The sequence below is a fragment of the Panthera tigris genome, chromosome B4 (genome assembly GCF_018350195.1).
Source record: "Panthera tigris isolate Pti1 chromosome B4, P.tigris_Pti1_mat1.1, whole genome shotgun sequence".
Classification (NCBI taxonomy): Eukaryota; Metazoa; Chordata; class Mammalia; order Carnivora; family Felidae; genus Panthera; species Panthera tigris.
In genome coordinates, this window is record NC_056666.1 from 76,667,295 (window position 1) to 76,694,579 (window position 27,285).

The 27,285-nt window shown below is 40.5% G+C and overlaps 1 protein-coding gene across 4 annotated transcripts in view; it reads left to right on the top strand.

Moving 5' to 3' along the window:
* Window positions 1-27,285, top strand: part of DIP2B (disco interacting protein 2 homolog B) — a 225,166-nt gene that overhangs the window by 182,688 nt on the left and 15,193 nt on the right. For all 4 annotated transcript variants that reach the window (XM_042992273.1, XM_042992275.1, XM_042992274.1 and 1 more), the window contains 12 exons: window positions 1,609-1,689; window positions 4,863-4,990; window positions 6,832-6,946; window positions 10,776-10,977; window positions 15,685-15,794; window positions 15,917-15,997; window positions 19,355-19,478; window positions 20,693-20,814; window positions 22,046-22,157; window positions 24,568-24,677; window positions 25,160-25,290; window positions 26,883-27,051. In XM_042992273.1, coding sequence (XP_042848207.1) covers window positions 1,609-1,689; window positions 4,863-4,990; window positions 6,832-6,946; window positions 10,776-10,977; window positions 15,685-15,794; window positions 15,917-15,997; window positions 19,355-19,478; window positions 20,693-20,814; window positions 22,046-22,157; window positions 24,568-24,677; window positions 25,160-25,290; window positions 26,883-27,051 — 1,485 coding nt within the window. The remainder of the gene's footprint in view (window positions 1-1,608; window positions 1,690-4,862; window positions 4,991-6,831; window positions 6,947-10,775; window positions 10,978-15,684; window positions 15,795-15,916; window positions 15,998-19,354; window positions 19,479-20,692; window positions 20,815-22,045; window positions 22,158-24,567; window positions 24,678-25,159; window positions 25,291-26,882; window positions 27,052-27,285) is intronic.

The following is a 27,285-nucleotide window of genomic DNA, read 5'->3' on the forward strand; positions in this document are numbered from 1 at the left end:
GATGAGAGTGGGCATTGATAAACTCTTAAAGCACGCGTTTCCCACCAGTAACTTTGCTCTCACAAGTGACTAATTACTTGCGCTGTCTATACATTTCACTAATTTAAATGTCACCCTAAAAGAAAAAAAAAATCTCACCCTACTCTTCTTCTTTTTAAACGCTTGGACTACATATGTTTCCAATATCTGAATTTTTCGTCATTCCATTTTCCTTACTATAAACAAGATCCTCAAGCAGTGTTTGAAGACACCGATAGTATTTTATTACGTTGCCTTTCCGATAAGAGCAACTGCCTAGCCAAAATTCTCAGATTTTAATATCAAACTGCCAGGTCCATAGTGATGAAGGGATTCTGAAATCTGCAGTATAAATTTAACGATAGGGAAGTAGAATAAAAATCCTAACCAAAAAAGGAGAAAACAATTGCCTTTTGTTTGGTTTTTTGCTTTTTTTTTTTTTTTTTTTTCCAAATTGAAGTTTCTAGTATTTTTCTTACTGGATTTTCTATTTAAATCTTGAGAGAGTTTTCCAGTGTGGTTAACCTTTCACTGGGACAGAAGACCTAGTAATGACTAGAAAACGAAGCAAAGTGTATCTTTAAAAATAAGCTGCTGGTGAGAAAAACTTCAAAGAGCTCATGCCTTTTGTACAAATACACCGAGATCTGTACAGCAATATTCAGTAAAGCACATTTGTAACAGTAAAATTAGATGGCCTTCCTCACCGGAAAGACGGCTTACATTCTAAAAGTACTAATTCTTGTAGTTTTCTGAGTACCGATTCTGAGCCAAACACTGTGCTTATGCCTGCAAATCTGTTTACGTTCCCTTAATCTTTTCCCTAAACCTGTGAGAGGCATTGGGAGCTCTGTTTTATGGCCAAAGACACTGAGGCTTCGAGAAGTCCAGGAACTTACTAGTCAGTGGCAGAGCCAGAAGTTGAACTTTCATCGGACTCCAAGGGCTGTTCCGTCTTGTCCCCCATGCGATGATATGTTGCAGGACTGTTGAACAAAGGGAGCTAGAGCAACTGTCACCAACTTGCAGAGATATCCCAAATACATATGTTATGTGAAAAATATATAGTATGTGAAAAAAGCAGGTTGTGAAACAGTATATGTAATAGGATTCTTTTTTTTTTTAAATAAATTCTTACTACATTAATACATGCGTGTAAAAAAAGTCTGAGAGATATACAGCAGATTGTAAATGTTTCTCTCTTAAAGGGGTGGGGATACTGAAGTCATTATTTATGTAATTTTAATTTTTCAATAAGCGTATATTACTATTATAATTTTTCTAAGACATTTTAAAAATTAAATACAGGGCGCCTGGGTGGCTTATTTGGTTACACATCCAACTTTGGCTCAGGTCATGACTCGTGGATCATGGGTTTCAGCCCCGTGTGGGGCTCTGTGCTGACAGCTCAGAGCCTGGAGTCTGTTTTGGACTCTGTGTCTCCCTCTCTCTCTCTATCCCTCCCCCACTCATTCTCTCTCTCTCTCTCTCTCTCAAAAAATAAACATTCAAAACAATTTTTTTATAAAATAAAAATCAAATACATATTTTAAGAAAAAGCTAAGATTTTCACTGCTTTCTATCTTTTAGGTAATTCCAGTCAATTCTGCAGGCTCTCCTGTTGGGGACGTGCCCTTCATCCGGTCAGGATTACTGGGGTTTGTAGGGCCGGTAAGTGATGCATTCATGTTTGTTTTGGTGTATCTGATCCAGATATTTAGACTTTATAAGGTTTTCGTCACAGAACAGAACAAATTCAGATTAGTTCAGAAGTGTTAAAGAGTGTTACAGAGTGGTTTCTGTAAGAATGTCATAAACTCACCTAATGTTTATTGCTTTCATTACCCACATTCACTTGACTCCTTTAAGCTGAGATATTTTTTATTTTCAAAAATTCTTTTCATTTAGTCTTGCTACATTTCTTTGATTTGATTTGTATGTTTCACTGAGTTAGAAGAGCGCTAAAAAAAAAAAGTTACCTTCAATAGCAAAGGGAATGACACCTGGGAGGCTCATTTGGTTAAGCATCTGACTTTGGCTCAGGTCATGGTCTCACGGTTCACGAACTTGAGCCCCATATTGGGCTCTCCTCTCTCAGCACAGAGCCCACTTCAAATCCTCTGTCTCCCTCTCCCTTTGCCCCTCCCCAGCACGCTCTCTCTCTTAAAAATAAATAAATATTTTTTTAAAATTTTTTAAATAGCAAAGGGAAATCATAATAGTGTGCAAAGCATTTTCATACAAATTATCGGCACTATACCATGTATAATAATAAATTTTTCAAATATTAACAGTTTGTTTTCCAGCAAATGGTATTCACAGGCACTGCGTTCACGGAGACCATTAAGATACAAAATCTGTTCTCAGAGAGTTAACAGTTTTGTGAGCCCACAAAGAAGGCAGAGAGCCAGATTATGAAGGGTTTTGCATGATGTTGTGGGAAGTTTGGGTTGTATTTTGTAAGTAACAGACATTTGTGGTCATAGTTAAACCCATATGTCTCCATGTACCTCTCTTTTACCTCCCTACTCTTTCATCTCCTCTTACCAGCTCAAGTTACATAAGAAAAGACCTAATTTTACTTCTTCCCCACCATTTATGGGGGCAGGGGGGTGAGGGCATGCCACTAAGACGATTGCTATCCTAGAAAGAGAAGTCTATACCTACTGTCTTAACTAATCCTGTCAGCACCAAAAAATTCTCTAAAACCTAGCTCCTTTTAAAGCTTACCTCTCCACGACTAAAGTCCAAGATGGAGCTGCAGGATCCCATCTGCATTCCAGAAAACGGGACAGGGGAAAGAGTGTATCCCACCATCTCTTAAGGAAGATTTCCTGAAGCTACTGAGCAACACGTCATATCTTTTTTTTTCTTCTTTTTTTTTTACATCCAAATTAGTTAGCATATAGTGCAACAATGATTTCAGGAGTAGATTCCTTAGTGCCCCTTACCCATTTAGCCCATCCCCCCTCCCACAACCCCTCCAGTAACCCTTAGTTTGTTCTTCATATTTATGAGTCTCTTATGTTTTGTCCCCCTCCCTGTTTTTATATTATTTTTCTTTCCCTTCCCTTGTGTTCATCTGTTTTAGTCCTATCTTTAGTCCTATCTTAAAGTCCTCATATGAGTGAAGTCGTATGATATGTGTCTTTCTCTAATTTCACTTAGCATAATACCCTCTAGTTCCATCCACGTAGTTGCAAATGGCAAGATTTCATTCTTTTTGATTGCCAAGTAATACTCCATTATATATATATACCACATTTCCTTTATCCATTCATCCATCGATGGACATTTGGGCTCTTTCCATACTTTGGCTATTGTTGATAGTGCTGCTATAAACAAGGGGGTGCATGTGTTCCTTCGAAACAGCACACCTGTACCCCTTGGATAAATGCCTAGTAGTGCAATTGCTGGGTCATAGGGTAGTTCTCTTTTTAATTTTTTGAGAAACCTCCATACTGTTATCCAGAATGGCTGCACCGGCTTGCCTTCCCACCAACAATGCAAAAGACATCCTCTTTGTCCACATCCTCGCCAACATCTGTTGTTGCCTGAGTTGTTAATGTTAGCCATTCTGACAGGTGCAACACCTTTTATCTGAACTGGTCTGAACTAGTCCCGTGGCCACACTTAACTGCAAGGGGGCGCTGAAATGCAATCTTTATTTTGGTCACCCATGCCCAGCTAAAAATTCTACTGCAGTGAAAGAAATGGAGAAATGGACAGAGCAGTGTCTGTCTCATTCTCTTTACTTACGTCCACCATAGCACTTTTCAGACTGTGTTGGAAATGGCTGGTTCTTTCCTGTCTTCTCAGATTAGCCTGTGGTTTCTTGAGTCTAGACGTTCTATCTTACTTACATAACCCAATCAGCATATGGCACTACATTGCGCTCAATAAATCACTAAGTGACATTCACGTCGAGATGACTACTAGATAATTGAATATGTATAAATTGTCCAGGAAATTTAGGACTTGTGTAATGAATGGAAAAGTCAATTTATTGCAAATGGGTCTAGGAGAATTTTTGAGAAGTATTATTTGTACAGTGATGTCTTTAGGGCGTTGACAGCAACATTTCCTGCAGCTACGTTACCTTCTTGGAGAGACTCCTATAGTGTTTCTCAGACCTTTCTTTATTAGCCTGTTTCTAATCTTGCCAGATGGAAACAGCATTACCCTTATAAATCTCCAACAGGTGTTCTCACATTGAGCTGTTTTCATCTCTTCCTAATTCCAGTATTAAATAAGTTAACAATTTTTTTCTTTGCATCCATCTCGTGATTAGGTACAAATGAACTAATATGACATAATCATGGCTGAGAAAATAAAATACGCTTGTGTGGAATCCTAGTTGCTTTCTTTCTTTTTTTTTTTTTTTTTAATGTTTATTTATTTTTGAGACGGAGAGAGACAGAGCATGAATGGGGGAGGGTCAGAGAGAGAGGGAGACACAGAAGGAGAAGCAGACTCCAGGCTCTGAGCTGTCAGCACAGAACCCGACGCGGGGCTCAAACTCACGGACTGTGAGATCATGACCTGAGCCGAAGTCGGACGCTTAACCGACTGAGCCACCCAGGCGCCCCAATCCTAGTTGCTTTTTTATAAAATTCCTCCCTAAGAATAAATATAAACAAATTCTTTTCTTATATACTGTAATTTTTGTAAAATGCTATAGATTTCTCCTCTGATCTCTGAGATATGAAACACTTTCTTAGAATCCATAAAATACAGTGTTGTTTTCTTATATTTTTGATGAACTATATTTCAAAGCAGAAAGTAAAATACCTGTTTTGCTATTTAAATAATGGAAATCAAGGTAAATTTGTATTACCTTTCAGGGCAGTTTGGTGTTCGTGGTTGGAAAAATGGATGGGTTACTGATGGTTAGTGGTCGAAGACATAATGCTGATGACATTGTTGCTACTGGATTGGCTGTTGAATCAATAAAGACTGTTTATAGAGGAAGGTGAGTAGTACAAAATTCAGATGTTAGCACTTGCAGTGGAATCTAAATGTATCTTTACAGGGTAATTTGAGTTGTATTCTGTAGAGTAAGTGATTGGGGTTTTTTTTGGTTAAGCATAGCAGGAATTGGGCTTTAAATATTTATCTCAACATGGCTGGGTTTGGCTGAGATTGAGAGGAATAAGATATAACCATATCCTGTATTTCAGTTTTTAGTTATTACTATTTGTTGAATACTGAGGAGAATTCTAAAACATTGAACTTCTTACATTCCATCAATATAGAAGTAGTGCCATTCAGACTATCATCTAAGATAGATGCTACTTTGTAGGAATTTTACATCTGAGAACTGTTTCTCTTATAACTCATCTCTAAATTTTTACAACATTTTAACACAGAGATTGACATAGTACCTAAGTGCTAATTTCAAATTCCATGGATAAAGTCAACTACAAACCCTCTTTTCTTTGCTTATTAATACAAGGAAAGATATTTGGTACATACTTGAGTAGTTGATGTCTATCCAGTAGTTTATTTACAATCATGGATATGTATCCTTAAAGCATTCCTGGTATCCCTTTAGTTTTTTAAGAAGTAGAAAAAACTAATGAAACCAGTAGAGAACCAGTTCCTAAAACGTGTAGTGTTTATAATAACGTGGCTTCCTCTGAGATGTAAACTCCGTGGGGCACTCGACCTTCTGTCTTTGGTCACCGTTATATCCCCGGCACTCAGCACAACGCCTGGCACACGGTAGGTATTCAATGAATATGTGTGGAAGGAAGGAAGGAAGGAAGGAAGGAAGGAAGGAAGGAAGGAAGGAAGGAAGGAAGGGAGATGGTCCCACGTGCTGGCACATTCAGCTCTCCGGTGACTTCCCGTTCTTTCATGCATCCTTTCAACAGATATTTATTGGGTGCCAACCGTGTGCTACTATCATGCATGCTCAGAGTGTGGCATGTGGCAGTGAACAAAACAGGCCAGGTTTCTGCCCTTGTGAAGCTCACGTTCTCATTGAAGGAAACCGAGAGTAACTACAAAGTCAGGGACAGAGAGAACATGTGAGATGGTGATAAGGGCCACGTAGAAAGAACACCCTGGGGGGTGGGAGTGCGCTCGCCGGTTTCTCTAGGGTGGTCTGGGAATGCCTCGCTAGTAAGGGGACGTTCGAGCGGAGACCTCACTCAGAACATCCCCCTCCCCTCAGCCTGCCAGGTCCCCCTGCCTGCCCTGGCCTGGCTCTGACCTCTCCCCACCACTCTCTGCTTACCACTCTGCTCCAGGCACACTGGCCTTCTTGCTGTTCCTCAAACCTGCCAAGCTCGTTCCTACCTCAGAACCTTTTCGCTTTCCGTTCCTTCTGCCCGGAAACCTCTTCCTCCAGATCTTCGCATGGCTCGCGTCCTCACTTCACTCAGGTCTCTGCTCCAGTGTCCGCTCCTCAGGGAGGCGCTCCCCAACCACCCCGCCTTCAGGAGCGCAGCCGCCCCGCATACCCCCGCATACCACTCTGCCCCTCGCCCTGCCTTGCCTTTCTTCCTGGTGTAATACGACATGACGTTATTTTTATATTTATTTGTTCTGTCTCTGATGTGCAAGCTCCATGAAGACAGGGACTTTGTCTTGCTTACCACTGCATCCCAACGTTCGTGCCGGTGGTGCTTACTAGTACATGTTTTTTGAGTCCTCATTTTGATGGTGATGACTGTGGCATTTTCTTTTCGAAACCACTCGTTTCTGGGTAGTGTGGTGGGGACAACTCCTCTCTGTAACTCCAACTGAGCAAAGCAAATAGGACTGGTTGTGAAGGGAGTCCTGATGTGTTTGATCTGTCTCTCTTAGAATTGCTGTGTTTTCTGTGTCTGTATTTTATGATGAGCGCATCGTGGTGGTTGCGGAACAAAGACCCGACGCCTCAGAGGAAGACAGTTTCCAGTGGATGAGCCGTGTGCTGCAGGTGAGCGCGCCTGGGGTTATTTGTCGGAGCAGGTTGGCTTTGTTGTCACAGGTGCTGGCAGCCACTGATGAAGCCTCCTCTTTGTTGGGCCAGTCATGCCACCGTATTTCTTCTTGCCAGTAACTGCTCAGATATTCTGGGTACTATTAGCAAACTAATATAATCGGTACCATTTCTCCCTCCGGACGACATAGGATTTTCCTGCTCAGGTTGCCAAGAACAATTGAATTGACCTGCCTCAGCAAATTCTCTCACTTTTTTTGTTCCTGAGTGTTCACTGCCCGTGAAAGTTTAAACTGACCACGTGTGCAGTACGTCTTTGACAGAAATCAATCCACTTGTCAACAACATGTGTGTGTAACCTGGTGCCTAGTGTGCAGGGATCCCAGCAAACGTAAGATGTCATTCTTGCTCTGAAGGAGCTTGCCTGTGGAGTTAGAGAGCTGGAGAAGGAGAAGATCTGGGCTCCATGTAAGGGATATGTCACTAGTCGTTGGGGGCGGCGGGGGGAGAGTGGTTAGGAGGCGTAGAATGATGAAAAGAGCCTAGTCCTCAGTTTGAAATTACAGCCTTTGAATCACAGCACCTCTCCGTACCAGATATGCACCTTTAGGCAAGTTACTTAACCTCACTGAGTTTATTTCTCAACCCATAAAGTGGGGCTAAAACGATCTTACGGAGCTGTGGGAAGGATTAAATGAGATCATTATTTGAAGTATACTGTGTGCATTCAGTAAATAACGATAGTGATTATTATTAACATCAAAAATAATAATCGTAAGCGTCATCTCCAATAAGGAGTTTAGAGAGACCCACTATTTTCAGTAACATTCCCTTTCATTCCACAGTTATTGTTTGCTGCATCAGCCATGGTCAAAGGCCCGTGAAGGCTGGAACCTCCTCTCCTGATAGTCATGCTAGCACATCAGCATAGTATAGGCCCAGCAAATATTTGTTGGATAAATGTATGATCCAAAGAAAACATGGACTGTCCTTCACAAAGAAAATTCTATGTTATTTTAAGTGTTCCCAACATCTATAAACTTGTCTACTTGGGGCGTTTGGATGTATTCACTGACAGTTAGTAGTCATGTTGTAGAAATAATGCAAGCCTGAGATGAGTGATAGGGCTAGATAACTTTTAAGATTTCTTTTTATTCTCGAGGTCTGTGGTTCTGAATTATCAGCTGGCAGAGCGTAGGCTGTTTGTAGTGACAAGACAAGAAAGAAAATCTACTGAGGATAGGATGGACAGAAAAGACTATGAAGAGTGGGGTTGGGCTGATCTCTGAAAGATGGCTAAGAATCAGACTTGCAAAGAGAGTGTTTTTCATATCATTCATGTTTTCAAATAAACAAAATGGTTATTTCATTCAGAATAAATTGTGAGGCATAATGGTAGAATGTTGTGATGAATTAGATGTTTTTTCCCTATGATAGGAAATTGCCCAAGGTATTTCTTATTTTTCCCTGGAAAGCAAGTATAGGAATTATATGCAGGAATTATTGCAAAATTACATGCTAAGTTACTAATCCAAATTCTTGTAAAAGTCATTCAGGGTCTGATTTGGTCATGGAATGAAAGGGCATTATTTCCCTAGTCTCCATAGCTTCTCAGCCTAGAGCATTTGGAGCTATACAAGAAAGGTAAGGACGCCGTATGTTCTGGGAGATGAGAGAGCCCAGAAGTTAACTCCAGATCTATGTATAATATGAACTAAATACTTAACTCAGCACCTTTTAAAGAAAGTAGTCAATAGATAACTTGCCAGATGGTGTATTTTCAGTGGGGAATCTAGGCTATATGTAATAACATTTGCTAACTCTCTGTATATTCTTGAACCCAGAGACATAGGAACCCTGCCAGACTTTCTGTTTCCCAGTTGTCTCTGTTGATTAGTAGGATAATCTGAGGAATATGATATTCATGTTTATTCCTTTGCCCTATTAAGTTGTTTTAATAAAAGGCCTTGTCTGTCTTTTATGACTGTTGGTCCATTCTTCTGAGGCTGTATCTCATTTTCAGAAAGACTTATGAGTGATACAGTAGAGTTCTCTTGGCTGGTATGTTTGGAACCAGTATTAATAGTTGGTCAGTTTCATTATCATTTTTTTGAGAGGAAGAGCGTGTACAAGCATGCACATGCGAGGGGGAGGGGCAGAGGGAGAGGGAGAATCTTAAGCAGGCTCCACGCCCAGTGCGTTTTAAAAGGTGGTTGAAGGGGCGCCTGGGTGGCGCAGTCGGTTAAGCGTCCGACTTCAGCCAGGTCACGATCTCGCGGTCCGTGAGTTCGAGCCCCGCATCAGGCTCTGGGCTGATGGCTCAGAGCCTGGAGCCCGTTTCCGATTCTGTGTCTCCCTCTCTCTCTGCCCCTCCCCCGTTCATGCTCTGTCTCTCTCTGTCCCAAAAATAAAATAAAAAACGTTGAAAAAAAAAAAAAAAATTAAAAGGTGGTTGAAGCAGAGAATCATAAAAATGAGAAATTCTTCAGTATTAAATTTTAACCCAAAACATACATATCCTCCTTCATTTGATAGACAGTAGCATGAATGCATACACCAGTTTGCATTCCAGTCAACCTTCTTCCATAAACCACATCACATTGCATGGTTTTGGTTTCTGTTTTCATTTCCTTTAAGTTAGACTAGAATGCAAGTATGTGCAAAGGGACTAGAATACATAATCTTTTAGAATTAACTTGTGTCTATCAACAGTAGTTTTTTAGGAGCTTACCTTCAGTGAGTCTTTCCAAAACAATTCCAGAGTAATTCTCTCTGTCCTTTTATGCTCAGTTTTATCAATTGATATAATAAATTATGTGAACACAGGAACAAGCACAAACGTAAAAGGTGTAGAAGCAAGCCAGCTGATGCTCAGCGAGGGCACAGGTGCATGGCTGGGAGCGGAAGTGCACTGAGGAGGCCAGTGGCCTCTGGGGTTCAGTGTGTAGTAGCCTCACCCCATTGTTTTGCAAATGGGATTCTGGGTAACTTTGTGAACCACTTAAGCAGGGGCCCACTTCCAGTGCTTCTCATGTCCATAATAAAAATACTCTGCCTCTGGGGCGCCTGGGTGGCTCAGTCAGTTAAGCAAGCGTCCGACTTCAGCTCAGGTTATGATCTCACAGTCCGTGAGTTCGAGCCCCATGTCGGGCTCTGTGCTGACAGCTCAGAGCCTGGAGCCTGTTTCAGATTCTGTGTCTCCCTCCCTTTCTGCCCCCTCCCCCGCTCATACTCTGTCTCTGTCTCTCTCAAAAATAAATAAAAACATTTAAAAAAAATTTTTAAAAAATACTCTTCCTCTATTGAACTGAGCTATGTTGTATATTAAAAGAATCAAATCGGGTGCCCGGCTGGCTTAGTCAGAGGAGTGCGCAACTCTTGATCTCAGTGTTGTGAGTTCAAGCCCCATGTTAAGTGCAGAGAGTACTTAAAAATAAACTCTTAAATAACATAACATAACATAACATAACATAACATAACATAACATAACATAACATAACATAACATAACATAACCAACACAAATTTCTAGGTGTTGGACATTATCTAAGAGAGAACATACTGAGGCTTACAAATCAGTATCCACTTCTGTCCATTTAGATCGTACCTTACCCCTCTTCTGTTGATCGCTGCCATTGCTGAAAGAATTAGGTAACTTCAGGTGTATGAGATCTTAATAATCTAGCAGATTCTAGACCTAGAATGGATTCTAGACCCAGAATGGATAGAAAAGGGAAAATCCTAGAGTAGAATAATGGATTATTTTAGGAGGATGTCAAATGTAGTAAAATTAATCTCACTGAATATTTTTCTTTATATCTTTCTAGGCAATCGATAGCATTCATCAAGTGGGGGTTTATTGTCTCGCTCTGGTGCCTGCCAATACATTGCCAAAAACTCCACTGGGAGGGATCCATATATCTCAGACGAAACAGCTCTTTTTGGAGGGATCTCTACATCCTTGCAATATCCTCATGTGCCCACATACATGTGTGACCAATTTGCCAAAACCCCGGCAGAAGCAACCAGGTAATATACTAGCTTTGAAAACATCATATTAAAATTAGAACTTCAAGAAGCTGACTTTTTTCAGCATGATTCTTTCTCTAGATTTGGACTTTACAAAGACTAGTAACACAAGAATAGCATTAGATGACCAAAAGCAGGGAAGATTGAGAACCTGCAGAATAGCCTTCTCTGACTTTATTCCTGGCTTCCTCTTCTGAGCAATTCTTAATAGCGTGCCTCCATGTCCCCTGGATGTATAAAGGGTGGGGTCAAGATGATCAAAATCCCACTGGTGGGACTGGAATAAAACAAGTTCTATAAGAGAAAGTTCTGATAATAATAAGAATAGCTAGTATTTATTGAGTGTTCAGCAAAAGCCAAATACAGATTAAGCATTGGACATACGTGATCCTGAAGTGTTAGCCCCGAGCTGTGGAAAATAAAGTTCAGAAAAGTTAAGAATTGTGTTCAAAGACATGTAGCTAGTTAATGGCGGAGCTGAGATTCACACCAGTTGTGACTCTAAAATCCACACTCTGAATCACTGTTATACTGCCTTTCTGTTGGGAATCACTTACCTAGAGTCATCCTGTATTCCTTTTAAGCTTTAGGGGTCTGATTTAGGCCTATAATACCTGTAGGGAGCAAGATAACTTCATTTTGAAATTTTGTGGATTGTAAGCACAAGATAAATAATGCATTTTGCATTTGCCATATTCCTGTGAATTCAAGATGCAAGTAAGTATGTGTGAATTGCCATATGGAAAATAATCCATTTCACCTTTCTGCCTACTTTCTGAGGTTAAAGGGCTAAGTAGGAGGCTAAAGGAAGGAGTAATTGATTGGTGGCCAGTCATGTTGAAATATCTGTTCACCCAACATGAACTCATTAGGTTTTAATGCTGTTTTATTTTAATGGAGAAGTTAATAAAAGGATCCTAGTTTCCTGAATGCCTGAAAACAATCAAGAGCCAAAAAATCTGGCCTTTACAGAACCCGCCACCACCACCCACTCACCCACTTGCACGCACGTGCATGCACACATAGACAAACAGAGTGTACATCAGCAGCATGTTGGGCTCCAGATGTGTTGGGGAGAGAGAAGGTAGTGGGGAGTTTAGGAAGGGAAGGGTAAGTGTGGCAGTTAATCATATTTCTGTAAGACAGCTTTTGCTGAAAGGTAAACATGATATACAATAATAAAATACAAGGTAAGCCACTTACTTTCTAGAACATTTTTATTCTAGACGTGATTCTACCATTATTAAAATATTAACGTACTCTGCTCTACGATGGTTACTTCAGTCGTCCGGTGGCTGAAGATGATGTCCCAGTTGTTTATCTAGATATGATTGTCAGCTCATCAGCTAGCCTTATCTTAGTAACAGTAGGTATGGAGCTAAAGTATATATGGATATTTACCAGTTTCTGCTTGTGGAAATAAGTTTCTGAACGTAACTCATCAAGAAATGTATAAGAAATGCCTCTATGTTGCCTTCCCAAGTGTCTGGCAGATGCATAGAACACACAGCTCCTCACATCCTGGTTTACTGAAGTCTTATGTTCATTTGTCATAGGAGTAAAAGCCCATTTTTTTAAGTAGTTTTTAATGTGTTAAATATCTTTTTTTAATTGAAATACAATTAACATACAGTGTTACATTAGTTTGAAGTGTACAATATGATGATTCATCAATTCTATACATTACTCAGTGTTTGTAACAATAAGTGTACTCTTAATTGTCAAATCCTGGTGTTTTTTTTTTTAATTTGTTTAGTGTTTTATTTTTGAGAGAGAGAAAGACCGAGCATGATCAGGGGACGGGCAGAGAGAGACAGAGACAGAGACAGAATCCAAAACAGGCTCCAGGCTCTGAGCTGTCAACACACAGCCCAGCCTGGTGCTCGAACTCACAAACTACGAAATCATGACCTGAGCTGAAGTCAGACATTTAACCAACTGAGCCACCCAGGTGCCCCTGTCAAATCCCATTTTAAAGAGCATTTAATCTAGGATTCTTTTAACAAAAACTTAATGTCATAGTAAATGTTTAAAAGTTGCCACCTAGAGGCACAGTAGGTGCTTAAAACGTTGCTTTTGCTAGCCAGATTTCAATCAACTTTATTAAATGATAAAACTTACATAAAAAATTTATTCCTAAGCCCCCAGAGGCATGGTATCTGCCTGTGTGATGAAAGCATTAGGTTTGGATGGAACAGAACTGTTCCATGTGTCTCCTCATCATGGGCCCAGTAGCTACTGGGCCATATTTTTCTCAAGGCAGGTTGCAAAAGCAAGAAGGCAAGCCAAACCATACAAGCATATTTAAAGCTTCTGTTTGTGTCATGTCTCCTAACATGTCATTGTCCAAAACAAGTCAGACCATGTCCAGAGTCAGTGGAGCAGAGAGGTGTACTCCTCTTATGTAATCACAGCAACAACAGGAAGGAAAGGAAGGATTATAAGAAAATAAAACAGTCTGCCACAGCCATCCCAGCATATCACCTCAGGGCCCGGTTGGGCCCCCTGACCTCCCGCCATCATTCTTGCATTCCAACTAAGTGGGGGGAACAAAGGCAAGAAAAATTTAAACATATTTTCTAGAAATTGTACGTATTATTTCCTCATATATTTTGTCTCCCACAAAAGAATGTAGTCTTAATTCCAGGCATTTACTTATCCAGTTTAAAGCTGGGGGGGTCTGTTACTAAGAAAGAAGAGGAGAATAGATGTTGGGATTGATGACTAACAGCTTTGCCACAGGAAATATACATAATTTTGTGGAAAAAATCAGAAGGTATATTTACAGGTATAGCAAGGTGTCAGCAATTATCATTCTAGATGTTATTGCTGTTGGTTATTTTTCACTCTCTGTGATCCTTAGACTTAAGAAATGCACAAGAAGGACCTCAAGACATTGCTGCTGAATTATTTTTTTGTTTTAAATTACCCTGAAAAATTCACCTTTAAAAAGGCACACCTTGGGGTGCCTGGGTGGCTCAGTCGGTTAAGGTCTGACTTCAGCTCAGGTAATGATCTACAGTTCGTGAGTTTGAGCCCCACGTCCAACTCTGCTGACAGCTCAGAGCCTGGAGCCTGCTTCAGATTCTGTGTCTCCCTCTTGGCCCCTCCCCAGCTTGCACGCGCTCGCTCTCTCTCTCTCTCTCTCTCTCTCTCTCTCAAAAATAAATAAACATTAAAAAAAATTTTTTTAAGGCACACCTTTATAACTTTTATAGTCTAATTTCAGGTTTGGGTAGCTAACACAGTCAGATACACTGTGAGTCCTTGTCTATATAAAAGGCTATCTCCAATATGATCTTTCTGTAACTAGTTATACTTCTTCGTAGGAAGGAGTTCTACTGAAAATTGCAGTAGACACTTTGTAGACAAAAATTGTCCAGCAGAGTGTTGGAGTACTTTATGCTTCTTGAGTTTTTAAATTTCATTTGAAAAAAATTTTTAACTTTTCTTTTTGAAATAATTTCCCACTTAAAATTGCCAAACAGTACAGAAAATTCCCTAACATCCTTTATCCAAACTTCCCCAAATATTTATTTAAAGTGTATAAGTTTAGTGATTTTATTCCAGCTGTTCCAATACATTTAGGATCAACAGATCTGGGTAATAAAAGATATTTACTGTGAATTCATATGTAGCATTAGCATTACTCAAAACTTAGCTGGCAATAAGTTTTATTATCTTTTAGCCATCTGCCTAGTTTAATACGATACAGTCTTCAAGTGACCATCAAAAAAGGCATACAGCATCCTAGCACTTTTTTCTTGAAGAGAGGGAGAGTTCTGCCTTTTTATTTGGAAGTGTCAAACCTATGGACAAGTTGAAAGAATACCACAGTGAACACCTATATACTCCCCCTTAGTGTCACCAGTTGTTAACATTGCTTTACTGAACTCCTTGAAAATAAATTGCAGATATCACGACACTACACCCCTAAAAAGTTCAGTAATGTCATCTCCAAAGGAAAAAAAAAAAAAAAAACTCTCCTAAAGTTTTCCTAATCAACCACAATGCCATTATCCTATTAAGATATTTAACCTTAATATAATGCTATCATCTAATGATACACAGTCTGTATCCAGAATTCTTCACTTGTTTATTATAGCAGATTTTTAAAAATTGAGTATCCATTCAAGGTCATGCATTGCATTAGGCTGCCCTTTAACTTAGAAGTTCCTAGCCTTATTGTCTCTTACAGACATAGTTTTTGAAGAATCCAGGCCAGTTGTCTTACAGAATGTCCCACAATCTGGATGTCATTACTCACTCTTAATAAAGCACTTCTGAGATTCCTGAAGAACCCACTTATACGGTCATACTGTGACTGGAGCTGATGAAATTATTTGTCAGTAGGAACCAGTGGAACCAACTGTCACCTGAGAGTAAACTCCCTTATACCCAAGATACAGGAGCCCACCTGCTCCCCTCCAACCTTGCAAATCCCAGTCTCTTCTCTGCTTCTGTTTTTTTCTAACACTTCCTACTACCTGACGTTATTTATCTGTGTATGTATTTATTGGTTGCCTTTCCCCACTAGAATACAAGCTGTTTGTCTTGTTTGCTGCTGTGTTCCCAGTGCCTAGAAGAATGCTCAGTCTATATTGTTGAGTGAATATTTGAAGTAGTTTGGGTCAGTCTGGAAATACTTCGGGAAGATGTAGTTTGAATTACCATCTCCAGAGAGTTGATTTTTGCCTTTTCTTACAGGTGTAGGCCCTGCTTCTGTGATGGTTGGGAATCTGGTTGCTGGAAAACGCATAGCACAAGCTGCAGGAAGGGATCTTGGGCAAATTGAAGAGAATGACTTAGTGAGGAAGGTAAGTGTTCAGATGTGTTGATTTTTATAAACAGATTAAGGACAGGTGGTAGATGGAAGCTGCATTATCCAACTTTCACAGAATTACTGACCCTGATTCTTGTTTCTGTTTTACAACTTCAGCACCAATTTCTGGCCGAGATTTTACAGTGGCGAGCCCAGGCAACCCCTGACCATGTACTCTTCATGCTGTTAAATGCCAAGGTATTAAAAATTCAATTGCATATCTAATCGGATGAAAATTGTGGTAGGATCTTAGGCACTCGTGATCTCTTTCATCAGAAAATTTCTATTGTCAACTCTCAGGAAGGAGTTACTGCTTCCTCCTTGTTTTGACATATGAGGATAAATTGTGCAATCACTTCAAGGTTGAAATGAGACCTCCTGGAGTGTTATTTAATGCTGGCTCTCCTTGTGTTACAGTCAAGTCGCCTTTATTCAGTTCCAATAGGAACAGTTGGGCCAGCAATGCAGCTCCATGGATCTACAGATATATAAGATGCATTATGTCACGCCTTTTTTTACCCAGTTTGACTCTTAATTTTTTAACTTCCCCCAGGAAGAAAATGACTTTAGAGAAACATTTTCTAAAACAAGGTTATGTTTACTATATACTTAAATGATTTATTGCTAACAGATATAAAACAAATTGACAATTATTCAAAAGTACATTTAACTCCTACTTTATAACAGATGGTTCATCAGAATATTATATTTTTTAAGTTACGCATTCTGTGGGAAGATGCTGGTATTTGTTTTATGGCTGAATCAGAGGCTGAAATTATTGTGACCATGGCATATAACATTATGTGCCACCATAGGGGGAAGACTGGAGGGCCTATTGAAATCCCCTGGGGACTTATCTAAAGGGTCCCCTTCTGCCCAGACCCCCCCTAGATTCTGATATATTTTATACAGTTTGTGCAGAGATTATGTAGTGATAGGACTTAATGAGGGGAAATATGCTGTGCATCTTAATGAGAAGTCATTAAAAATCGTCAGAACCATTGCTCTCTGGTAGAAAACTTTGGGATTTGCTTGCTGTGCCTCTGTGTGAAGTGGGTTTCCCTCCAATCACATGGATTCATTAGGGTCCTCATTTCAGTAAGAAGATGTCAATCCTGCTTACTTCCCCACTCCACTCCCAAGCTGGGCTACAGTTGAAGCTATAGCCCCATGAAATCTGTACCCCAGGTATTTGTTAGAAAGCATAAGTTTAAATTTGCTTCTTGGTTAGAGAAATGATATATATTTAGTCCATTTATTCCGCATATTCTAATATTTTACCTTGGATTAGCCCAAACCGTCAGAAAGCTTAATAACCGTATCACATTGTTCCCTCATGCCCAGAAAACTGTTTTTATCGAAGGTTTAGTTTGCTGCTGTACCATGGACCGAAAAGAAGAATATTGTAAGATGTAAGAAACGGCCTTAAGAATTTAACCCTGACTTTTGCCAAAGGGATATCCATTTTAGTGTTAAAACCTTAATGTCCAACAATAGGCAACTGACTAAATAAAATATAGCATATAAAATTATGGCATGAAATACTTTGCAGCCATAGAAGAATATTTGATTATGCAGAAAATATTCATGATGTATAAGTAGCAAAAATAGTTTATAAAAAACTTCAGTAAAATAATCAAGTACCTACTGAAGACCCTGTTCTGGGTGCTATATATTTCATAGGTCATTTTGAGGTTGAGGACACTGAGGCCCAGAGACATAAAATAAACTTGCCTGAGGTCACAGTGCTGGTAAGTGGTAGGACTAGGAAATGAGCTCTTCATTTGAACCCAACTGGCTTCTGAGCCCACATCCTTAATTAACCAATGCACCCTATAGCTTCTGGCAGACAGTATAATATGGTAAATTTTTTTGTTAATGTTGCATGTGAATTTACATATAATACCTAACTCATTTTTTAAAAGCCAGGAAAATATACACCAAAATGTTAGTAGTGGTTACATCTGACCTATATTTTACTTGTCTATATTTTCCAGATGGTCTATATTGAACATGTACTATTTTATATTAATGAAGTTTTTTTTTTTGTTTTTTTTTTTTAGTTTATTTATTTTTGAGAGAGAGAGAGCACAAGCAAGGGAAGGGCAGAGAGAAAGAGGGAGACACAGAATCCAAAGCAGGCTCCAGGCTCCGAGCTGTCAGCACAGAGCCCCACGCGAGGCTCAAACTCACAAGCTGTGAGATCATGACCTGAGCCGAAGTCGAACGCCCAACCACTGAGCCACCCAGGCACCCCTTGTATTACTGAAATTTAAAAGTTATTTTTAAAAGAAATAGCTCAGGAAAACTTGTTTTTCTTGTGAGACTTTTTGAGATATAAAGTTACAATAATTAAGATAGGGTGGTATTGGCACAATAGGCAGAGAATAATTTGGTTTTATGTAGTGAAATTGAAGATAGGCGTACCCAGTGACCCCGCAATTCCATTTCTAGGTCTGCACCCTGCCAAAACTCATATTTATGCCTGAGGAGACATGTATGAGAATGATATTATCCAGCAGCAGCAGAATGAATGAATAAATTGTTATATGTTTATACAGTGGGATACCACGCAGCAACAAAAATGAGTGAACTACACCATTCCCTAGGGCATAGATGACTCTTAAGATAATCTTGAGAGAGAAACAAAACACAAAAGTATATACAGCACAATTACATTTATATAAAATCAAATACTTCATGGGTAGTGACACTATAAAGAGGAGGAAATCAGTGATTAAGATGAAAAAGTCAAACGTAGTGGTTGTATATGGAAGGAAAGAAGGACTAGACCAAGGAGATCCCTGGGGGTGCTTTTGCACTGCTGGCAGTGGTCTTTTTCATGCCATTCTGGTTCTCACAGAGGCTTGCTTTGTAATTTTCCACTAAGCTACACATTCATATTTCACGCGCTTTCATATCCGTGTGTTTTATTTTACACACAAAAGGGGTTCCCAAAGCCCAGCTCAGTGAAACTTGAATTGACACTAAGGATTGGTGAAGACCTGCAGGAGGAATTATTCTCAGGATCAGGAATAGTTGGCCATCTTCTGATCTGCTCCTCTTTATTATTAGCTAGTGGACTCTGATTCACTGTTCCTGTCTTGTTTACATCTTTGCTGTTAGAAAACTCAGAGCCAAATTTGTGCCATGCACAACAAATGCACATGGCCACGTGGCCAGCAGTTACTGTCCTGACCCCACTCCCGCCCTCATTCTGCTTTTATTTCCTTTATTTTCCCTCTACTCTTATTTCCTCCTTTAAATAAAAAATTCCTGTGTATTTTTGAAGCTAGCTTAAACAAAAAACGACTATAAATACGTATGTTTGAATGAGGTTAATGCTGATATTCCCTAAATACCTTCAAGCATTGAAAAAGGAAAAATACCACATGTTCTTTCGTTCAATACCAAGGGAATTTTCACTGGTATGGATAACTTGCTACAGACAACCGACCAAGGCACAAGCCTTTCTGATATAATGTTGAGTTGGCTGTGCTTGTCGCCGTTTTGTTTCCTGAGTTTTGACCCACTTATACTTTCTTCTGTTTAAAGGGAACTACAGTGTGCACAGCCAGTTGCCTTCAGCTTCACAAGCGAGCAGAGAGGATTGCGTCAGTTCTTGGTGATAAGGGGCATCTCAATGCAGGAGACAACGTGGTGTTGCTCTATCCACCAGGTAGGTGTTGGGTTGATAAACTAGACTCGAGGTCCATTACCAGACTACAAAATAGAAGAATTGAGGAAGTCAGGGCCGCTGTCTGTGCCCCTATAGGCTGTGCACTTCCCAGCTCCGGGAGTCCCAGGCACCTAGGCCAACATAAGAACCAAGCCTCGCGCCCTGGAGCTGTGCAGTGCCGTGGGTCTGCTGGGCTGTGTCTGCTGCATTTGCTCTTGTATTTCCACTGTCTAGCCTAGTTCCTGGCACTATGGTAAATATCAAATGAATTAGTGAAGACTTTCTGACTTTTGGAAGCCCTCGAAAGAGGTGCTCTGTTTCTAGGAGTGTTCAGGAATGGAACCATTTCACCCAGTTCCTGAATATTGTGTGTGAACTCTCTTGACTTTGCATTCTTCATATCCCGATTGATGTTCAGTATTCCTCAGTTATTGCTGCTTTCATATTCCACGCTCTAATTTAGTGTAATAATGTTCTTACGGTGAGAGGTACTCGAAATTATTTGGTAACAGTCTGGTGTAAATATTCAGAACGTTGGGTGAAATATTTGAGTTGTTTTTTTTTTCTTCTCCTGTCACCTGCCCCTCTCATACATCTGGCCTTGTCTGGTCTTCTGTCCCCCTCAGTTCATTTTGTTCTGAGATTCTTACTCTGCTATTTTATTTACACTGACGCAAAGCTTTTTTAAAAGGTCATCTAGTGAAAGAATCCCTCCTCTGGTGTTCCTGTGAGATTGTCTTCCATCTACCAGTGAGTGACATGGTGGTGGACCAGAGCACTTCCAGAGGAGGCCACTCTGCATGTGCTGGTAGTTCAGTCTTCAAATTGAGTCACATCTTGCCTCCCTCAGAGTTGCACTCCCTGTAACTACTCACTCAAAGTAACTACTCACTTAGTAGTTACTTCTCCTAAGTAATATCAAATAGAATGACCTCAAAATATCTTCCTCAGGTGTCTTTCAAGAGTTTTCTTTACTTCTGACTACCTTTCTTCTTAATTATTCTTAGCTTCTCGGTATGTTTGAAATTGTTTTATATGCTTCCTTCTCTACATTCAGTTCCTCCTTGATTTAAAAGATTTCTTCTGCTGTTGTCACGTGAAATCATGATCCAAAGAAGCTATCTGGCACATGATTTAATAAACTGGTTTTGGAAGATCTGCCTTAAATTTAGTTTCTCAGCGATGGTGGGCAGCTAAGTGTCTCTGTCTTGCAGGCATCGAGCTAATAGCTGCGTTCTATGGTTGCCTGTATGCGGGGTGCATACCTGTGACTGTCCGGCCTCCTCACGCTCAGAACCTTACTGCCACGTTGCCCACTGTCCGCATGATTGTTGATGTAAGTACCCAGTGTATTGTGCCTTGTCCTCATCTCATAAAATCAAGAGACAGTAAAGGATCGTTGCTAATTTTCTAGTGTTCTTAAGTGGGAAGTCAAATCTGTCTCCTGAAAATCCCTTCCTTTTCATTTATCTGACCAAAACGACTAGCATTATTTCAGTGAAAGAATGTGGGAAGTGATCATTGGTGCGGTACAGAATTGTGTTGTTATGAACGTTAAGGAGGAAGCTGTTGTTAGTAATTCTCCATAAAACTTGTTTTTTTTCCTCCCTTCTTAAAAAATGTTCCCATTTTTTCTGCACAAGGTAATTTTATATGCCATAAATTTATATGGCTTATTTTTATTTTGGTTAGTTTTATAAATTCACTTGGTATAGTATTAAAAGGTACCCAGATCTTGCCCTGGAGATGACAAGTTTCTAGAGGCTATGAGAATTGAAGGAAGTAACATAAATCTGTATTGCATCATATCGCAATTTGCATTTCAGCAAAGAGACAGAATTCTAATTTGTGTAACATTTGTTTCTCTAAGAACTGCTGCTCTGTCAGCAACTGAAACCTGCAGTATAAAGGCCATGTTCACCATAGATGATTTTATTACAAAATTCACTTCAGCAAAATGCCCTCTTTGCATTCTGCAAAGTAGGCCAGAGCAGCAGGGAGGGCAGTTTCCTTCTGTTGACAGTTTAGGGGGAAGTTGGTCGCTTTGCATTTCCGTGTGTAGGTGTGAAGGAGAGCTTTGTTTCTGTGACATCTCCACGTCCCTCAAATTCAGGATATGTTCTAGGTCGGGTAAATTTCACCATTCACCAGACTGCAGCAAACACGAACTCCTACAGAGATGATCCTCTGACTCCTCTCATTCCCTGAGCCATACAAAATCCACATTTTTACTTTATCATAGTCTTCATGAAATCAATAGATGTTTGGATCCATGCTGAGATTATAACAATGAAATATTTGAGGATCACTGTTGTACACAATAACTTTTGTTGTGAACAAGTCCATCCTTCTGAGACAATTCAGCGTTACACATTTCCAGAAAGACAAACGTAAGGGGAACACCCATCCATTGTACTATTGTGTGTTCTTTGAAAAACAAATACTGTCCTGTCCAGTATGGTGTGCTTTTTAGTCCAGTGTGAGTTGCTTTTAGCAGCAGCCAGAATCTATGGTGCCACATGGGGGCTAAGCCTCCTGGGTGCTTATTTCTGTCATTTGTTTTCTAGGTCAGCAAAGCAGCCTGCATTCTCACCACGCAGACCTTAATGAGGTTATTGAGGTCCCGAGAGGCAGCAGCAGCTGTGGACGTGAAAACGTGGCCAACCATCATTGACACAGGTGAAAGGGAGATTTCCTCAGAACTGTCAAAGGAGCAAGAACACTCACTCCCTGAAATTTCCCAGATTCTCATGCCAAAGATGTTTACACAACTCTTAGGTTGCAACACGTTCCACCTGCTAAGACAGGGCAAAACTTCATGTCCGGTTCACTTGCATTCCCAAAGGCCTGGATGCCACAACAACCAGACTCAAAGATGCAGATCACAATATGCTAAGAGCTCTTGAGACAGAAAGTGTCTCGCTCTTACTCTTGACGTCCTCAAACGGTGGTTAGGTTTTTATGCAGAATATAACTCTGTACACATGTAAGGCCATATAAAGTCTTGAGATGATCTGATCCTTGCCTTCCAGGTGTGACACAGTTAAAACAGCATTGGACTAGGAGTCAGAAGGCCTGGTTCTAGTTCGAGCCTCAGTACTTATTTTCTGTATAACCTTGTCTGAGATTACCCTTTCCTAAAATGCCACCTACCCTTACCTGACTCACATATTTGTTGAGAATATCCAGTGCAACATAACATGAAAGTGCTTTAAAAACCATGAAGTGCATGAATTTTAGATGGCATTCGTGCTAAAAAAGCGGGTGGGGATAAGACATGGCGATATCTGGAGAATGATGGTAGAGGGAAGAGGAGAGTGCGCTCTGGAGTCGAGTGGGCGATATTTAAATCCTGATACTCTGTGCGTATCCCCACTAACTTGGGCAAAACTGTCTGTCAAGTGGGAGTCGTGATAACCACTTCATGGAGTTGTAGATATTAAATGACATAACTTACGTAAAGCACCTTGCACATAATCATAATAACATTTTTTATTGAGCCCTGGATGTGTCAGTCATCTAACATACATTACCTTGTTTTATCCTTACACCAACCCTGTTAGATAGGTGTGAGTTTCATTTATTTTACAGATAGGAAAACTGAGGTATAGGGAGGTTAAATAAGGAGCGGAACTAAAACTCAAACCCGGTCTATTTGGCTCCATTCCCAGCCTCTTACCCAGAAGTCTCCTCTCTACCTGTTTTTGGTACGTACCACATGGTATCCATCTCAGGAACATTTATGTGGGTTTAAATGCAGGAATGGCATGTATTTGTGGTTATTGTGTGCCAGGTGCTGACCTAGAGTTTTTTGCATTTGTTACTTAAGGACATAAGCACAGTTGTATACAATATATAACACAAATGGCCTGTGCTGATGTTCATGATGCAGAAAGATCTCCTATGGTTATTGGACTCAGTCACATTTTAGGAAGACTTGAGCTGTGGGCTGATACAGACAACAGGAAGGTTTCTTTAGGAACATGAGTGACCTTACCCTATACAAAAGTGGGCTGAAGGTGATAGATAAAGTCTTTGGTTTGACTAGAGATGGGTGTCCAACGATACAGAGATTTAAAAGTCAGAGTCAATTGTTTCTTGATCCAGAAAGCCACAGGAACCATTAAAGAGGTATGGTTGGGGCCAGAGACATCCTTGACGTCCTTGGTTTTGACACGCTGTACAAAGCAAATTTGCGAGGAAGGGAGAGGTATATAAATAAATGAGCAAAGGAAGATAATTCCCTAATTCTAGGTTACCCTTAAAAATCTACTATGTTGGGGCGCCTGGGTGGCGCAGTCGGTTAAGCGTCCGACTTCAGCCAGGTCACGATCTCGCGGTCCGTGAGTTCGAGCCCCGCGTCAGGCTCTGGGCTGATGGCTCGGAGCCTGGAGCCTGTTTCCGATTCTGTGTCTCCCTCTCTCTCTGCCCCTCCCCCGTTCATGCTCTGTCTCTCTCTGTCCCAAAAATAAATAAAAAACGTTGAAAAAAAAAAAAAAATCTACTATGTTAACTTGGGGGAAAAAAACCACAACTTTTAAAGCAGTCCGTGATTAATGTAGCATGTACTAATCTGTAAATAATGAACTTTAAATTGGAAACAGCATGATTAACAACTAAGGCTTTTAAAGCTTTTTGAGTTGTTTTAGAAGTACTTTATGTGAATTTACTTCCTAACAGTTGCTATGAGGGTAGGTATCATTCCCATTTTAGAGATAAGGAAACAGACACAAAGAGGTTAAATAACTCCAAGGTCACATTGGTGGTAAATGGCAGAGCTGGGATTTGAACACCAGTGACCTGCTTTCTTGGTTCGTGTATTCTACCGCCGTGTTACATTACTCCTCACTTGCCTTCTAGTAAATACATTTACCTGATGTCGATTTGCTTGTTTATATTACCTACTGGTGTCCTCAACCTCAACCCACCTCTAGGAGTGACATACATGAACTGTTCAGTTAAATACGAGAAGCCAAAGCCTTAGCAGATCCCAGAAGCTGTATTTGTCCGTAGCAGAGCAATTGAAGAGCAATGATACTCACTTTCCAGTGGGTCTGATTGACATCAGTTTTTTTTCTTTTCATTGCAGATGACTTACCCAGGAAAAGGTTACCTCAGCTGTATAAACCACCCACTCCTGAGATGTTGGCATATCTTGATTTTAGTGTGTCCACGACCGGCATGCTTACAGGAGTGAAGGTAAAGTAGTCTGAATATGTACTCACTCACTCTCTGGATGCTGGTAAAATGCCAGGGCTGCAAAAATAGAGATGACCACTGCCACAGGGACTTCAGATGTGGAGGCCAACTGGTTGTACCAGAGACCAGTAGGCGGAGGATCAAAGGTCCCTGCTATATTTAAATAAAAGCATTGGCTCTTCCGGAATAAGTTATCCCGAGGAATTTATGTTACGAAGTGTTCTAAACCTGGCCTAGAAGCTAATAGATAATAAGAGTCACAGTTAAAGCCAGTATGAAGCCATAGATTCGTATTTCATAGAACTCGGTATTGACTAAGGAACAAGAATATGTTAGACTTAGATAGGCTTTTTGAAACAATGAAAAATATACATCATTTGGAGGGGTTTGGGGGAAATTAAAATTTTTCAAAACTGTCATTAGAGATTTTTTCTGCCTGTGGGATGCCAGTTCCATCCTGTTCCATGTTCCCTACTTTCCAGATGTCCCACTCTGCAGTCAATGCTCTTTGTAGAGCCGTCAAGCTCCAGTGTGAGTTGTATTCTTCTCGGCAGATCGCCATCTGCCTTGACCCTTACTGTGGACTTGGCTTTGCACTCTGGTGTCTCTGCAGGTAGGAATGGAAAAGCAAAGAAGGACTGAGTGGGGATGTCTTTGGGGCTATAACCGTCTCATCCTTCCTTCTGCTCCCTTAATTTGGTAATGTTTCAATAAAATGCTGATGTTTCCAGAATGTGTACACCTAAATAGGATCTCCAAAGTTCATTTAGTTTTGTTTATACTCCCTTTCTTTCTTGTCTGTTAGTTTTATGCCTCATACTTTTGTATGTCAGTGATCTTATTACTTGCTCTCTGCTCCATCCTGTAATCCTCATTTTAGAAGCAGAGCCAGGTAGAAGGGTGATACTTGGGTGAAATATGTCATGCTTTGACAGCCAGAACGCACCCCCTAGGTTTGGCAGGAAGGAATATAATGAGATTGGATGACAGCGTGTGGCTGGAAAGTGGCATGCCTGTCCTGGCCAGATTGTGTCTTATGGAATAGCAGATCCCCACTCCTCCCAGGGAACCGTACCTCAGCCCTGCATTTTCATCTCCCCGGTGGACATCTCCATGAATGCTTCACAGACACCTGCAGCTTGGCATTCTTGTGCGTCCTCATCTTTGTTAGGATGGGACCATTCACCTTAGGGGCACCTAGATAATGCCCACTAGGAACTTGGGCATTGTCTTCAACTGTATGTCTCACATCCAATTAAGTGTCCTGTCCTTTGTGGCTCAGTTGTTCTTAAGGAAAGTTGTTCTTAAGGAAAGTTAATGGGCCTTCTCCAGACTTACTAACTTAGATCTCCAGAGGTAGCAACCACAATTTCCTGTATTTTATAAATACAGGATTCTTGGGCTCCTCGGGATTCGGATCTATGCACAGGTTTAAGAAGTTGAGGATTCATGGCAGTAGATTATACATATAATATGTGACTCTGTCATTGCTTTCTTTTTATCCTGGTTACACTGTCGGGATTCAAGCCCTCATCGTCTCTCACTTGTTGTAACTGTCTTCTGTCATCAGTGTCTGTGTCTCCAGTCTCTCTCCATGGTGCTAATTTTGCCCCAGCTTAAAGCTGCAGCGACTGCCTGTTGGGTAAAGTCTCAACTCCTTCACACAATAATTATGCTTTTTTACACTTTGGCCCCAACCCTTCTGGCCAGACTTCTCACCACTCCCTCATGCATCCTGTGCTATAGGATTTCATACCAGGATGCTATTTCTGATGACTTTAAACACACCATATACATCTATGCTTCTTTTCCTTTGCATATGCTGTTCCTCTGCCTGGAATGCTCTCACCATCACCCCCATTTCCTCCAGCCACTGTCAGATTCTTGCTCATTCTTTAGGCCCCAGCTCAAGTGATGCCTACTCAGCGAAACATCCCCTGCCCCAGCTTTCCTGATTTGAATGACTTGCTCTTTGTTTTATGATCTTCACATCTCAGTTACTGTCCATGCCACAGTCTGCTTTATTTTAGTTATTGTGTCTTGTGAGGTGGACAGGAACAAGGTTGACTCTTCAACCTTTATGTCTAATATGACCCTACACTGCCCTTCCTGCTCAGTAAATATTTGTTGAGTGGATGTTGTTCTAAAACATCAAGATACCTAGGATGAATTGATAATGTCAGCTCCTGCCTTTTTTCATTGCAGTGTCTATTCAGGTCACCAGTCCATCTTAATTCCTCCTATGGAGTTAGAAAACAACCTTTTCCTCTGGCTCTCCACTGTCAACCAATACAAAATAAGGGACACTTTCTGCTCCTATTCAGTAATGGAGCTCTGCACCAAAGGGCTTGGAAACCAAGTGGAGGTGCTAAAGGTAAGAAGCAACTCCAAGTAGCCAGTCCAGGGAGGTTTTATAGAAATGGGCCAGTCATGATGATACCTAAGTAGGGGTTAACAGGCGTATCTGCCTGTTCTTTGCTAGCCAGTCAATATTTTGTAAACCTCAGGAAGTTTATTTCTTCCCTTTTCTAATGTAATGCACTCTTTCAAAGTTGAATCTTACTCTTCCTTTATGGAGAAGAAGGTGAAACGAGTCGGGAAGCTGAAT